Genomic DNA, 14,886 nt, shown 5'->3' with positions numbered 1-14,886 from the left:
CGTGGTTTTTGTATTAGACCCGTCGTCCATTTATTTGTAAGTCAATGATTCAATAGTTTATTTTTATTCAATGTCATATGTTTTTACTACAATTATTGACACAAAGATATTTGGCAAACAAGCAGATTAAATCGAACATAAACCATCCGCAACAAGCACATAGACAAATTCGTGAGATCAGCTGGCTCGATCCGTAGCCATGTTAGGCGACAGACACTGGTTCGTATCCGGCTGGATCGAAGGACTTTTTTCTGTGTTTGTTCGATCTTTATATCAATAATAAGATACACTTTGAATTTTCATAAACTCGAAAGTAATGTTAAACCTAACCAAACCGAACTTAATCGTGTCTTTGCGATAAATATGCAACATATCCTGAAAGAACAACGGTTTCGTTATAATTCGGATATCGGTGTAATAAAAATTCGAACAAACATTACTTCGGCAAAAAAATCGATTTTGTGATAGGTTGCCCGATACACCGTTTAGTTCTAGTTGTTTTACTCTCCACGTTGTAGGATAAGTTTATTCCGGAATGCACAAATAGTTGATGTCTGATTGCGTCCAGAAAAAAGTGTCGCCCTTAGGCGCAATTTCCATTGCGGCGGAACGGAAGCTTTCTTGCGACTGCGCCTTGAGACTGTAGTATTTAGCTGACTTTGACGTCACACTACGCCTGCCTTCACGCAGATTCGCCAGGCGTCGCCCACGGCTGCTGCAGAAGACGCGTGACGTGATTTTTGGCTAGTTCTCTATCTATCTAATTTGAACGTTACACAATTGACCATAACGTTCATTACGCTATGTACAAGATCGTTACAAAAATTCGCTTCCATTCCTTTCCGTCGCAATATAAATTGACCCTTGATGCGGAAGCGGGTCGATACCAAAAACACTGCTTTTATGAACCCAATACTGACAAGTAGGTTTTAACCCTTACTGTCTTCTACGAATCTTAAAACCTAGGAAATGGATTTGGGAATACATTTGACTTAACAGATATCATTCAATCTCGTTTAGAGTTCTATACTTCTGTATACACTGCAAATTAAAACTCCTTGAGCGGCGGACCCTTGAATGTCCTACTTGACCCTCTTCTGCTGCCTCTGGCGGTAAATGTCGTTGACGGGAGGGGCGACACCGAGGTCATCGTCATCCGAGTCCTCGCCTGCCTTTCTGCGACGCGCCTGAACACAATAAATTAGCATGGTAAATATACGATCAAAGTTTCTATTAAAAATTTAAACGTATATTCGTGCAAATAGATTCTACAAGAATTAATAAAACTTCAAATTCGAAAAACCACCGACACAAAACAGCGCACCCGTAAAAGTCGATACATTCACTATCTGTAAGTAATAAGTTGATTTTGGTCATAGAGCTGTGACGGTGTGACCTAGCTCTTTTGCCTCGCATTCTGATTTTGTCTCGTTCCCTGCTCGATCGCGACAGCGTACGGAGCTGTTAAAATTCAATCGCGTCTAATTTTGATTCCTTTACTAAGTTTACAATCATTACTAATCTAAATCATGTGCACATTTTAATAACGTGAAGAGGCATATTGTAGGCAGGCAGGGTGGAGGTGGCTAGTGCAGTGAGGGTTTCATCGCTGCACTAGGTTCCTTCGCGTTTGGATACCACTTTCCACTTAACATCAGGTGGAGTGGAGTCATTTGCCTGTCATGTATAAAAAAAAAAAATTTATAACCACTACAGCCTTTATCATGTACCTATGAATACGTATCTGTAATTCAGTATAACTCGGCCCCTTTAGGCCTTCTTTGTTACTTTCTCTTTAACCGACTTTAAATAAATTGGTGGACCTGAAGTTTTCTGTTTTACTGCCGTGAACCTGGTCACGGCTTGTTAGGGTTACAACGGGATTTTTAGCAGCGAAGCAATAGTTAATCGTCTACCTTTACACACGCGTTTGAACCGATGCAATCGCAAGCGTAGCGACGCAATCGCGCGTTTGTAACCACTCATCACCATAATGTCATCGAAATTGACAAATAATGACGACGTTTTTAAGGATCTGACGTTAACATTTTTCGAGGCTTGTTCGTATTCGGGAATACTGGATAATTCATATTTTAAACTAAAAGACCTTTCTGAAATACTGAAGACTTAGCGTCCAGTTACACGAGGAGAACGCTTTAACGCGGCGACCGCCCAGTTACCACGCCTTCATGTACATCAATGGCGAATCTGAATTCTATTTACTAGGCAACAACATTTAAATTCCTCTGAATGGTACAACCGCGCGGTGGTCGCGTAGACCAAATTCAAGCTAGACTCACTCGCGTGCCCGGGACGTTCATTTAAGTTAAAACGTTAAAGCTAAAAACAAATAGAGCGTATTTTGCTATGACAGTTAGACGCACGCAGTCGCTGCGAGCGCAATGAAATTCGTGTCGAATAACGAAGACTTAAATCGAAACATATTTACTGAAGAAAAAGAGACACTAATGACTAGGCAGTATGGTCTTTGAACTGCTCCATTTGGAACGAAGGAAAAAAAGTAATAAATTCACTATCTGTCAGCATCCATACTTATCGACACTGATCAGAAAAATCTTTATATCCATGTAAGAAAAGCGAAAACGAAGTTGTGCATTCGCGTTGGCGATCAAGCGGTAGCGAAACGCGCAACGTCATTTTCGCTCTTATTGAATGGACATAAAGTGTTTTCGGAAGGGCTGCGTCCCGACGCCAACAGCTCATCACGACTAATTCAGTAGCCTAAACATAGTAGATCTATTGCGAGTATTTAAGGAGTTGGATAGTCTGCAGACGGTCCTGGTTGCAGCACCACAATGACATCCTTTCTCGACATTGAAATGAAATTAATGAGTGATAGAAATACATTCATTCATTTACAAGCCTACAACAGTTTTAGTCTGTAACCGAACCACTATGTTTCCTTTTTGAGTCTCGCCCTACGAACAATAACTTAGCAGGATATACCCTTTGCCGATTTCTAGCTTTTTCTATTTTATTTTTCAATTCTGTCAGCTATTATATTTATTGTTTACTAAACACATAATGAGATTTGGTTGTTGTACGATTTACTCCATGTAATATAGAAACAATATTATAAATAAATTATACTCGATTCATCGATTAAAACTACATTTTTTGTATTGTCTGGTCAAACGTGTGTCGTACGTTTGATTTAAATTTGTGCTGGCCAGTGAGATTATCACGAAATAAAAAGAGTTAAGAGGGAGCAGAGGAAAAATTCCTAATCTTCGATTTGATTTTAGAGGAGCGGTATATCCACTTTAAAGTTAAAAATAAAATATCGTATAAGTAACTACACGATATTTTCAAGCATAGACATTAATTAGAAACATAAAACAATAAAGTTTCCTCGATAGATAAAAATCACGAAATGACCTCTAATTTTCACATCTTTTCGATTTATCCTCGAAATGCTACAGGTTATTAGGACAAAAATTAGATAATTAATTATATTTATGCATGATCGAGAACTGTCACTAGGGATTTTTTTAATCCCTTTAGTTTTAGAGTTATTCCGCTGAAACGAATTTGGTACTTTTAATGCGCAAAATTCAACATCTCCTGTCGCATGTCACGCGAACTTCAGGCATATATTTGTTTCACAAATTTGGGCGGAGCCAACGTCAAAACTTTTTTGGTATGCTCTCTCTTAAGACTTGATTAGTGTTTCCTTGATAGGAATAATCTCCTAAAGGTCTTAGCAGTGTTATTTTAGCTTACAATTCTTTTTCTACTGTATATATTATACAGGTTCTAATAATTTTATCTATGACAGTGTAAACTTTCAACTCTTTGTGGTACCTCGTATACCATAGGTTATTGCTCTTAGCTTTCGCCCAACAAGTTACATTCCTACTGTGTTACGTACCTTATTAGATATGGTAGTAATGCCGTCGTCATCGACGATCCAATGCACGGAGCGAGCCAAATCGAACAGCTTGGTGTCGCAGCCGTTCTCTTGTGTCGGCGGTGGTGCTGTCAAACACGTCAAATTAACTGTCAGTTTACACACGAACACACATCTGTAAGACCGGCCACATACAGTCGGAATCACGTTATAAATCACGGACGTATGTTGGGTCATGGAAAAATTGCAATTTTTATTCAAATCATACTTTTCTGGATATTTTTACAATATTTTTCCACATTTGACGTTGACATCTGTCAAAAGTTGAAGTTACTGAAAGAAAATGATGGAGCCAATAACAAATAATGTGGTTGTTGGAGGTTTTTTCGCTGTTGTGAAATAATTATAAATCTCGTTTTTCTGTTATATGGCTTTTAGATATACACGTTTATTTCATAATTCACGCTAAATAAACCTTCAAAAAATAGTTCTATACGTAGAACATAATATGAGCATTCATAATAATAATTTTCCAATTTTTCTAATTTTTCGGATTTTTTTCCGGAAAAAGTACTATTTGAAATTTTTAATAAAATAAAAAAAAATAAAAGAAGAATAAAAAATAAAATAAAACAAATAGTAATCAATAGAAAACGACGTAACGTTCACAATTCAGTCATTTTTGGCAAAATTGTATCTTCTTTCACAATCTATCGATAAAACTATCGTAACTATTTCAAATTTTATGAAAACTGGCAACCCTACAAATGTCATTTCACTCCGTCTTCAAAAAAAACCGACTCACACGGACAATCTAAAAAGAATATAGTTTGTTGAGCATACGTACGTTTATCGGGCAGCGAGATGCGGTTGAAGAGCTGCATGAGCCTGTCGACGGCCACGAAGGGCCCCCGGTAGCTCGACGGAGGCGGCATCAGGGTGCACAGGTGGGCCGCAGCGGGGGGCACGGGGAACGTGCCGCCTAGGATTACATTTTACATGCAGATAAATAATAATAGTTAGCCTATATCATAGTCCCACTGCTGGCCTGGCACAATAGGAGGGCTTCACACGTGGGCCCAAATGCGGATTGGGAACTTCACGATGGTTCCTTTACTGAAAAGCTCATGGTAAATTTAAAATCAAATTTTGCATATAAAGCCCGGATTCGAAGCTACGCCCTCGGCTTGAGAGGCTGTTGATCAAACCATTAGGCTAGCACTTCTTCATGCAGATATTGCACGTACATTTAATCAATCTATTATAAGTTATTACAGTGTCGACGTCGCTAGGAACTACTAAAGTATTGCATGACTAGTTTTTCCTTTGACTGCCTGGAGGCGCTGTACAATAGGGAATCGAACAACTTTTTAGAAATTAGCTATAATATCCATTATTTTTATCCAATATGTTTATCTAAACAGGGTTATGTAACGTACGTTACAGCATTTAATTATTTGCAGTCCCGCAGTTGGGTTAGGAAAGTGACAGATCGGACGTCATTATTGTTCCCCTATTTCTGAACTTTTCTCGACCGCATTTCGATTAATTTATAACAATCTTTTTATTTAATACAATATTATTGATCCGATCTAATGGCACTTGGCGCGGTCTAACAATTTATTGTCATACACCGCTTCACGGTTAACTTACTCTGCGCCGGAATGACAGCACGACCTTTACATCTCGCCACTTGTGTCCGCGACGGGGCTCAACCAAAAAGTAACCTCTCATTTTTTCCTCTAAACGAAAAAAGGTTCGGAAAGATCGTATGTCATTCCGGCTAAAAGGGACAAACTATTATAAAATACTAACAACCTCGTAAGACTATATTACTAACATCGTAAACAACAACTTTTGTTCCATATGACTTTCAATAATTCATCAAATTTTACTTTCATATAAAAATAACATTTGTTTTTCGAATTATAATCCGATTGCCTGTTGCCTTACTTAAACATATCTCATTAACTGACTGTACTTACCAGGAATGGGGTGTTCACCGGGCAGAGGATTAGATTTTGGCTTATAAGGGATCATTTGGTTCGTGTCCGGGCGTAATATGTCCTTGTTAGGGTCGTGGTCCCTATGGATCAAAATAGAAGATACTATTGTAGATATTGCGTATTGTCAGTCTCTATATCTTTATAGACACTTCAGTCCCGGGTTCGATTTTTGATTTTTTTTTTTTAAGGGTCATTTAAATGACGTTGTTCACATATAGTACAACTCGATTTTTTGACGTTACGACGACAGACTGTCGTGACAATAGAAAGAGCTAGAACGACAGTCATCCGACAATAAATAAAAATGTAACGACAGATAATCGCACCTTCAAAGGATTCTGTCATGAAAACAGCTAGACACGACAGTCTAATAAACGTTCACGACACAGTCACGACAGATAGTCGTGATTTGGGAACAGTTAATATTCTCACTATCCCTCCTTATAAAATAATTAAAATAAATAATACAAACACCGCTACTCTCAGGAGTAGTTGATTGTTCTACACTCGGTAGAAAAAGTCGATTACATTTAATGTTTTATTTTTGTTCATTGATTATAAGTTATAACCAATCTTTTTACAAGTGTAGTCGGGCCCCTGTGCGTCCAGTATAATAACGCTTTCAAAATGCAGTTGCAGTTGCCGAGCTTCTGTATCGCTTCGGGAATGTTTAGTGCCATTTTGCGGAAGCGGGTAGCGTCCCTAATACACAGAGTGCGGGGCAGCGTCAATGGCCTTTTTGTACAGTGGCCGAGAGGACCAATGGGCCCATAATCAATGGGTACGGGTACACATCAATGTTTAGAGGATTTATATTAAAATAGTTTGTAAGTTTTTTTATAATATCAATTGACGGGACGAACACGTCGTGCGATTGATGGCAAGCTACGCGCATGTCCATAACAGTTGCAGTGCCACTCTTGACAAGTCCCATGTGCCACTAATTTCACCAGCACCTTAACCTTCAAAACCGGAACACAGTAATGCTAACATTACTGCTTGGCTCAGAAATAGGTAAGGTGGCAGTACATCCCAGGACGAACTCTTTCACAATGAGCTCTATTGCTTAGAATCATTAATCAGTATTTTGTTACTAACACTATATGGAAAGGAGGACATTTTCAATTCAACTGAATGTTTTTTTTTTGTATAACATACATACAATGCGATAACTCCGGTATTTGTGAACCGATTTTCATGATTCTTTTTTTGTTGGAAAGGGGGTACTTCCATAGTAGTCCCATTTTTTAAGGAAATCATCCACCTCTAAGGGTGGCTGTTCACGCATGAAAATTCATTTTTATATATAGCGCCTAAACTTTCTTAAGGAGCAATTATTTTAATGGTTGATTTTGCTATTTCTCCAACTCAAGGCGTTTTTCTCTCAATATTCTTTGAGAAGTGAGAACCGATTTTTATTATCTTCACTGTCAAGTCCTGTATATTGGCGACTTTAAGGATATTTCAATAAAACTTAGCAAATAGACGTAATTCCACGTACTTTTGACGTCGGTTTTTTTAGTACTCTGAGATTATGAAATAAATAACTCTGCATTTATAGTATTATGGACTACATTTGTCTGAAATAAATAGTTTCATTTGAGAATACCAGCTTTAACTTGTCGAGTATGGCACAGCTGTTTTTTATTTTGCAATTTCGACCCCTCCTACGTAAAGTATCGTATGTCGAAATTGCCAAGTTTACAAAAGAGCGTTTTAAAGTTCTGAATTCACAGGAATGAGTATAACACGTGAATTTAGCATTTCTCAGTTTTATTCGGCAAAGCTCGTTACTCACATAGAGTATTATAAAATCCTAGATATCGGTTAGATGAACCACTACAATTTATTTTATAATTATACTCATTTCAGTGAATTCAAAACTTTAAAACGCTCCTCTGTGAACTTGGCAATTTCAACATACGACACTTTACGTAGGAGGGGTCGATTTATCTATAAACAAGGGTTGCCATTGTAAAAGTACTTTGCATTAACGAGTAAATCTACCCCCCAAAATATCGTAAAGGCGCCTACAGATTTCCTCGACATAGTCCATCGTTAATGTCGATATGATGTTTAAAGACAGAAACTTTGCCGCATTTTTACTTGTAAAGCTGCACGTACATGCACTGTACTTCACACTATATATACAGGGTGAAAAAGACGCTTAACGAAAATGTATTCTTAGACGTATTCTTCCCATCGTTACTAGTATTTTCTTCTATGGGGCCATGTCTTGAAACTTGACAATTAAGAGTTAATAAGGATCGATATATGGCTGCCGTTCGCACTTTCGAACGCGTGTTTTCCCACACCACGTTGAGAATAGAACTCTAAACACCAATCCCGTAAAGTCGAAATGCATTACAGGCATTTCAACGAAGTTAGCCCTAACACAAAACCATGTTAACACAGTCTCAAGCACTAGTTAGTTGCATTCGTTTTCGTAAGTTCTTATCAGCTTATCACTTAACACAACTTGTACAGAAAACACAAAAACACTTAACAACGCGAAATGTAGGTTTCATAAAAATTATATCAACAACACAACGCATTGCTCCTCCGTGGCCGAACGGTTACCATGCCGGACTGCCACGCAGAGGTTCCAGGTTCGATTCCCGGGCCGGGAGAAATAGTTGTATGGCCTACAATTATTTCTCTCGTGAGTTTGGGTGTAATTTGTGGTTGTCTATGTGTGTGTCCATGGCACCCGCGACACAGGGTTTCCCTAGTGCGGGGCTATATTGAGTATGTGCGTTATTTATTTATTACGTAACGAGCCGCATCTCTGTAAGCACCCAATCGACATTTCTCGATCGACAATGTCGATCAAATCTGTAGGCACCTTAAAATAATGTCATCTTGTATAAGAATGTAAATAGGGCATGAATGAGCTGTGAGTGTGGACTTACTTCTGTCCCAAGATAACAGCGGCCAGCTCAGGCGATACGTTCGCCAAGGGTCCTCCCAGAGCCCACGATTTGTTGGACATGGAGGCCACCTGTAAATATTTTTTTTAACACACAATGTTTGTTAAGTAGCATGATGATAATGGTGTAATACGTCGCCCTGCTTTCTCAAACTCGTATCTTAAAGCACAAAGTTACTGAAATTAAAAAATAATGGATTGTATATACAAATTTTGTAGGTTGATTTCACATCGCATTCCCTTCATATTAACACACTGGCGTTTACATATTCTTAAAGTAATGCACCCAAATTGATAAGAAATTTAAAATAAATAGAAAATGTTGCCACCTTTGAATAATCACTCTTTCTAAGAGACGAGTTTTTCAAACTAAGGCATCATTATGTCAGGAGAGAAGAAATAAATGCATCCGCCAGTTTGCACTGGCAGTTACTTTTACATACAGAAACTTATTATATTTTTTGCATACTTCTTTTTAGTATTATTTGTACATACATACATACATACATACATACATATAATGACAACTGACAACTTCTTAAATGACACTATAACTTAATATTTTTCACCTGACAAAGCCGCTTGACTTTTGTAATTTAATTGTTGGAATGAATTAATTTGTTTTTATTATATTCACTATTTTGGACATTAATAATTGATCTGACATTCTTGAATACTAACGATATTACAAACATATGTAATACTTTAAATACATTTTCTTCTTTTCATTTTTATATTGTCAATACCGGTAATTGTGTTTGTACTATAATATTCATATACCAAATATACTTTCAGTATGTTTGTATGCCAAATGTTTGACCGGACACAGTGAAACTATACCTACTCATTTTGTACATGTCAACTTGCATATCTAACCTGTGTTTTCACAAATAAATTCAATTAAAAAAAAATGAATTATTATTATTATTATTATTATACTTCACGCCTTTTTCCCATCGGGGTAGGCAGAGACAACAGTCTTCCACCTGCTACGGTCCTGACACACATCTTTCGCCTCATCAACACGCATCAATGCTTTCATACACGCTCGTCGGATAAGGGTACTCTTGACCTGGCCCTTCTTTAGGATGGGCTCAATTTGGTCATGATAAGTTCTCCTTGGTCGGCCCATACCAACTTGCCCGCTCTCACACGCCTTATAAATCTGTTTCGTCACTCTTCTGTCATTCATTCTCTCTACATGTCCGAACCATCTAAGCATTCCTTTCTCTATCTTTGTCACTATATCTTCTTCCACGCCGCAATATTATTTGTATCCTATAATATTCCTTGTATTCTGTTTTGTATACTCAATAAATTCAGTACGCTATTTTACCTCTGTGTATCCAATAGATTTCAACTCTGCAATGCTGCAAGGATACAAGTCCAGAAACTTGTATCTGTCGACCAATTGGGCCGTTTCTTTGCCCTCGAATTCTTTGATCTGGTGACGAATAAAACGATAGTATGACATGAATGATTTATATTAAATTTGAAAGTAAGACGAACAAAATTAAGTAAAAAATATATTTTTCCTTTTTAAAAAGAAGTCGCTCCAAATTATAGACGCCCCTTGGACCAGTTTTTTTTGTCTCATATTTCAGCAATTACGTCACTCTATGATGATTGGTCATTTCAGTTGTTTGTTTTAACTCAAACCCAAGGGAAACTCGGTGTCGCGGGTGCCATGGACACACACATAGACAACCACAAATTACACCCAAACTCACGAGAGAAATAAATGTAAGCCATACAAATATTTCTCCCGGCCAGGGAATGGAACCTGGAACCTCTGCGTGGCAGACTAGGTCCCCGATTCAGAACTCTTCGATATTTTAACCGAATCGTTCGATTGGATATAATTCTCGAATCAAAAAGCGCTTTCCGAGCTATTCAGACGTTCGAGTCGGATTCCGATACGACATCGTTAGCCAACAGCGTTTACGGAATTAGTCGGAGAAATAGATTATAAGAAAAATGAAAATTCTTTCATATACATTTTTAAGATTTTAAACATTGACTTACAAATAAATGGACAACGGGTCTAATACAAAAACCACGACAAAAATGTCCCAAGTCAACCTATTTAAACGTAGTGACATGTAAAATGAAAAAGCTAAAACGTTGAATTTAAATTGTAATGTCATCGCAGTACTGTCTAATTTTGCTTGCTTCGCTGTCAGTCGAACAAACGAAGACTAAAGCGTGAATGACGCTCTGTATACGATTTTAACGCCCTATAAGTTCGGACACTTTTTAGCGCGGACCCGACGTCCATATAATTGTAAGTCAATGATTTTAAAGGACTAAAATATACGAATGCATTAGTCTTGCATTAAAATAAATTAATAAAATTGAACAAAATCCAGACTTCATTTAAAATAATAACAGATTTCCATATTCATTCTTGCTTTGTAAACAATAGGACGTTCGGTAACTTTCATATAACGTTTGTAGCCTTTGTCGCTCGAGAAGTTCGAGTAATTATACGAGTGTGACGTCATTTTGGTTCGGTTTCGAATACGACAGTTTGACGTTCAATTCGGGTGTTGTGAATAAAAATAAAAACGCTATACACATGATTAGAGCATTACCTTTTCCAGTACAGCCTGTCTGCGCTTCTCCACCTTTACAATACTGAGCAGGTCGCCAATATTTGATTCGAACTCAAGAAACCTATTCCATATGTCCACAGAGCTTTCTGGGGAAAGGCTTCCAGATGAGAGAACGCGCTCGAATAACACCCGTGTGTTGTTATCCTCTGGAAACAATAAATTGAATATGATGTTCATTTTTTCTTGTGAATATACTCACTTCTTGGACCACGGGCAACTATTACTTCCCGTGGGTCACCTTAGTCCACTTGGATCAGTACAGTGCTTATATTTTCTCAATGTCCCTCGGCAATAATCGGATTTCCGAATGCACACGAATATTAATTTCCATGCCCATTAATTATTAGATTTAAAATCTATAATAATTTGAATTTTGAACAACGTAGTTATAATAATAAAAAAGCACACACTCAACATAGCCCCGCATTAGGGAAACCCTGTGTCGCGGGTGCCATGGACACACACACAGACAACCACAAATTACATCCAAACTCACGAGAGAAATAATGTACGCCTTACAAATATTTCTCCCGGCCCGAAAAATCGAACCTGGGACCTCTGCGTTGGCAGTCCGGCATGGTAATCGTTCGGCCACGGAGGCAGTTACTTTATTGTTGTTTTGTTTTGATCTCCGTGTGAACTATATAGGCTGTAGAACTATGTCCCTATTCTTAATAACATTTACTCCATAATAATAAGCAAGTTAACAAAAATGTAAAGTAAAAAAAGTGTGCTTCTTTCATATAACTAAAAATGAACATTTTTCCGGTTATTAATAATTGCAATTCAGTCCGTGTCTGAACGCATTTCTTTATCTGACATATCTATGTTAGTATGTTCGACATCGCTGGAATAATACCTGTGAATTTAGCGGCTTTCGACCCATTGTATATAATAAAAAAAACTCTATATATTTTCAAGTCGAGTAAAACCGTCCGGTCTGTACCAAAGGCAAAGGGCAACTGAATAAAACTCGACGACTGACGAAACCCGAAGCTTGCCGAGTGACATTGCGAAAATAGAAGTACTGTAGTTTTTTGTAAGATTTCGATTTATGATTTGTAATTTTTCTTGCTAATGGGAACCCTTAAATTGCGATAAATTCATCAGAAATTCCATTGTAATCAGAGATGGGCGGTGGGTTTTACCCAATCAACCGGGTTGTTACCCAAAACCCCGCAAAGGTTTCAACCCGTTCCTCCCCAAAATCGTAGGCAGAAACGGCAAATCAGAAATTGGTATAATTTCAAAAAATCTTTTAGACGAAATAGACGCAGCTCCACACAATACCCACCTTGCAATCCTGTGGATTCTCACTAGTAAAGATGTATATTAGGATTCCATTTTTATGAAGATCGATTCAAATGCACGTATACGATCTAACGAGTGATGTATCGATTTATTTTAATGCGATTTTCGTGTGAATCGGTGCAAATTGATCGAATTAGAAAACAGTAAACATTTTGTAATACGCCAAGTAACAGTCGAGCAATAGATTACACGTTTAGGGCACTATTAGGTAAATACAGCGAAATTAGCGCGAGTCGATAGGTATAAAGGCAAGCAAGCGGCGACACGGGTTTCACTTCGAAGACCTTATGATCGACTGGCTGCCGGTGCGCAGGAATGCATTGTATCCGGCCGGCTCACGCTAAACAATAGCGTGGGTTAACTTTAATCGAGAGGTAAGTTGAAATTTACGTTAATATTTTTTATAGACACTTTAGTTTTAATTTTAATTATTGTTAGAATTATTAATACAAAGATCGAACACTCAGAAAAAATTCCTTCGATCCCGCTGGATTCGAACCGACGTCTTCCAGCAGCATACCGTGGCACACGCTATACCAACTAAGCCACGGAACGAACCAGCGGACCTCACGAATTTTCCTATGTGCTTGTTGTCGTGTCTTTGTATTTGGTTGACTTTTTAGCCGTAACGCCATCTATGAGAAATCTATGAAAGTATTTCGTCATCCAGTTAGATACCTTTACAGCTACCAGCTCCGGTTAGAGATGTCGCTTATTGAATTGATATTAAATTTTTTTTATGTGAAATTACTCCACTAGTTTGTTGTAATTATCGAAAGAATTTCTTCTGGGTGTTCGATCTTTGTATTAATTATTAATTAATCAATAATTATTATTTTATTTGTTAGATGTAAATAAAGTATTTATATGTATGAAAATATATAGTCTGTCTTTTTTGAAGACGGAGTAAAACGACATTTGTAGGGTTGCCAGTTTCATAAAATTTTAAATAGTTATGTAGCTGTTGTCGATAGTTTTATCGATAGATTGCGAAAGAAGATAAAATTTTGCCAAAAATGACTGACATGTGAATGTTACGATGTTCTAATGATTACTAATTGCGATGGCAATAGCCTTCTTTATTCTTGTTTTGACAGTTGACCTACTAGTATCGAGATAAATTTTTATTCATATACGTTTTAATAAGAATAGCCGGATTTCATTATCTATATTGAATTAAAATGAAGAACTTTACAATATGTCTCCTCTTTGCATTTTTCATAAACATAGTTCTAAATACAGTGTATTCATACATACATACACTACGTTCATACAAATAATTAAAGTAAAAAATGAACTTGTGCTCAGTAATTGGATGAATAATGAGTAGAGAATGATTCAAATGAAACAAGTTTAGCAATTTATTTAATACGCGTGACCACTATTTAGCTGCTCGCAAGTGGGCAACACTTTTGCGCAATGAACAGTCATTTTACTCAGTGCTCAAGTCAGGACTTGAGTATGATTTCAAGCACTAGAAATCATACTCAAGTCCTTGCCATTAGGGTCATATTTCCAGTGCTTGAAATCATACTCAAGTCCTCACTTGAGCATTGAGTAGAGTTCTGGAATACGACCCTAAGTCTTCAAAAAAGACAGACTACTACAGTTTAAGTTACGTAATTATTACAATATTTAGTTATAGTGTTAGATTAGGTACTAATTAGATTTAAGTTCTTTGTCAAATACAGTTCGCGATCTGCCACAATATCATTCAATTTAAACAAAACTCGATTTGCAACAAATATTCGATTTTGGGCATTAATGGGTTTTAACACGATTTCAGCCCGGCGTTAACACAGAGCGGGGTTAAAACCCGGGCGTTTGTCCGTCTCTGATTGTTACGAATAGATAGACATTTTATATGAAACAGCTATTTTTAGGATACAACTAAAATTGCGATTCTGTTTATGACGAACTATAAAATTAACTTACCATTCAAATGTGACAAATAGTCAATATAACACAACACATATTCGGGTATGTGCGAGAACTTTTTCAATCCGAGTTCAAAGATGCGGAATGCAATATTCTTGTCTTTGGAACAGTAGTATTCCATCAATGCAGCTGCTACGAACACGTGGTAGCGGGATCTGTAACATAACAAGTACTTTCAGGGGATATTCGTACATTATTCTAGGGGCTTACTATGTA

General features: G+C 37.3%; 1 protein-coding gene across 1 annotated transcript in view; it reads right to left on the bottom strand.

Annotated features, from left to right (window-relative positions):
* Positions 1-91: 91 nt before the first annotated feature.
* Positions 92-14,886, bottom strand: part of LOC113232165 (protein suppressor of forked) — a 40,847-nt gene continuing 26,052 nt past the window's right edge. The window contains exons 8-15 of the mRNA XM_026466803.1: positions 14,668-14,825; positions 11,401-11,567; positions 10,143-10,250; positions 8,790-8,878; positions 5,857-5,957; positions 4,719-4,853; positions 3,893-3,999; positions 92-1,187 (exon numbers count right to left, since the gene is read on the bottom strand). Coding sequence (XP_026322588.1) covers positions 1,083-1,187; positions 3,893-3,999; positions 4,719-4,853; positions 5,857-5,957; positions 8,790-8,878; positions 10,143-10,250; positions 11,401-11,567; positions 14,668-14,825 — 970 coding nt within the window. The 3' untranslated portion in view covers positions 92-1,082. The remainder of the gene's footprint in view (positions 1,188-3,892; positions 4,000-4,718; positions 4,854-5,856; positions 5,958-8,789; positions 8,879-10,142; positions 10,251-11,400; positions 11,568-14,667; positions 14,826-14,886) is intronic.

The sequence above is a fragment of the Hyposmocoma kahamanoa genome, unplaced genomic scaffold, assembly GCF_003589595.1.
Source record: "Hyposmocoma kahamanoa isolate Upper Pololo Valley unplaced genomic scaffold, ASM358959v1 67, whole genome shotgun sequence".
NCBI lineage: Eukaryota > Metazoa > Arthropoda > Insecta > Lepidoptera > Cosmopterigidae > Hyposmocoma > Hyposmocoma kahamanoa.
The sequence above is the reverse complement of the archived record's forward strand: the minus strand, read 5'-3'. Positions and strand labels throughout refer to the sequence as shown.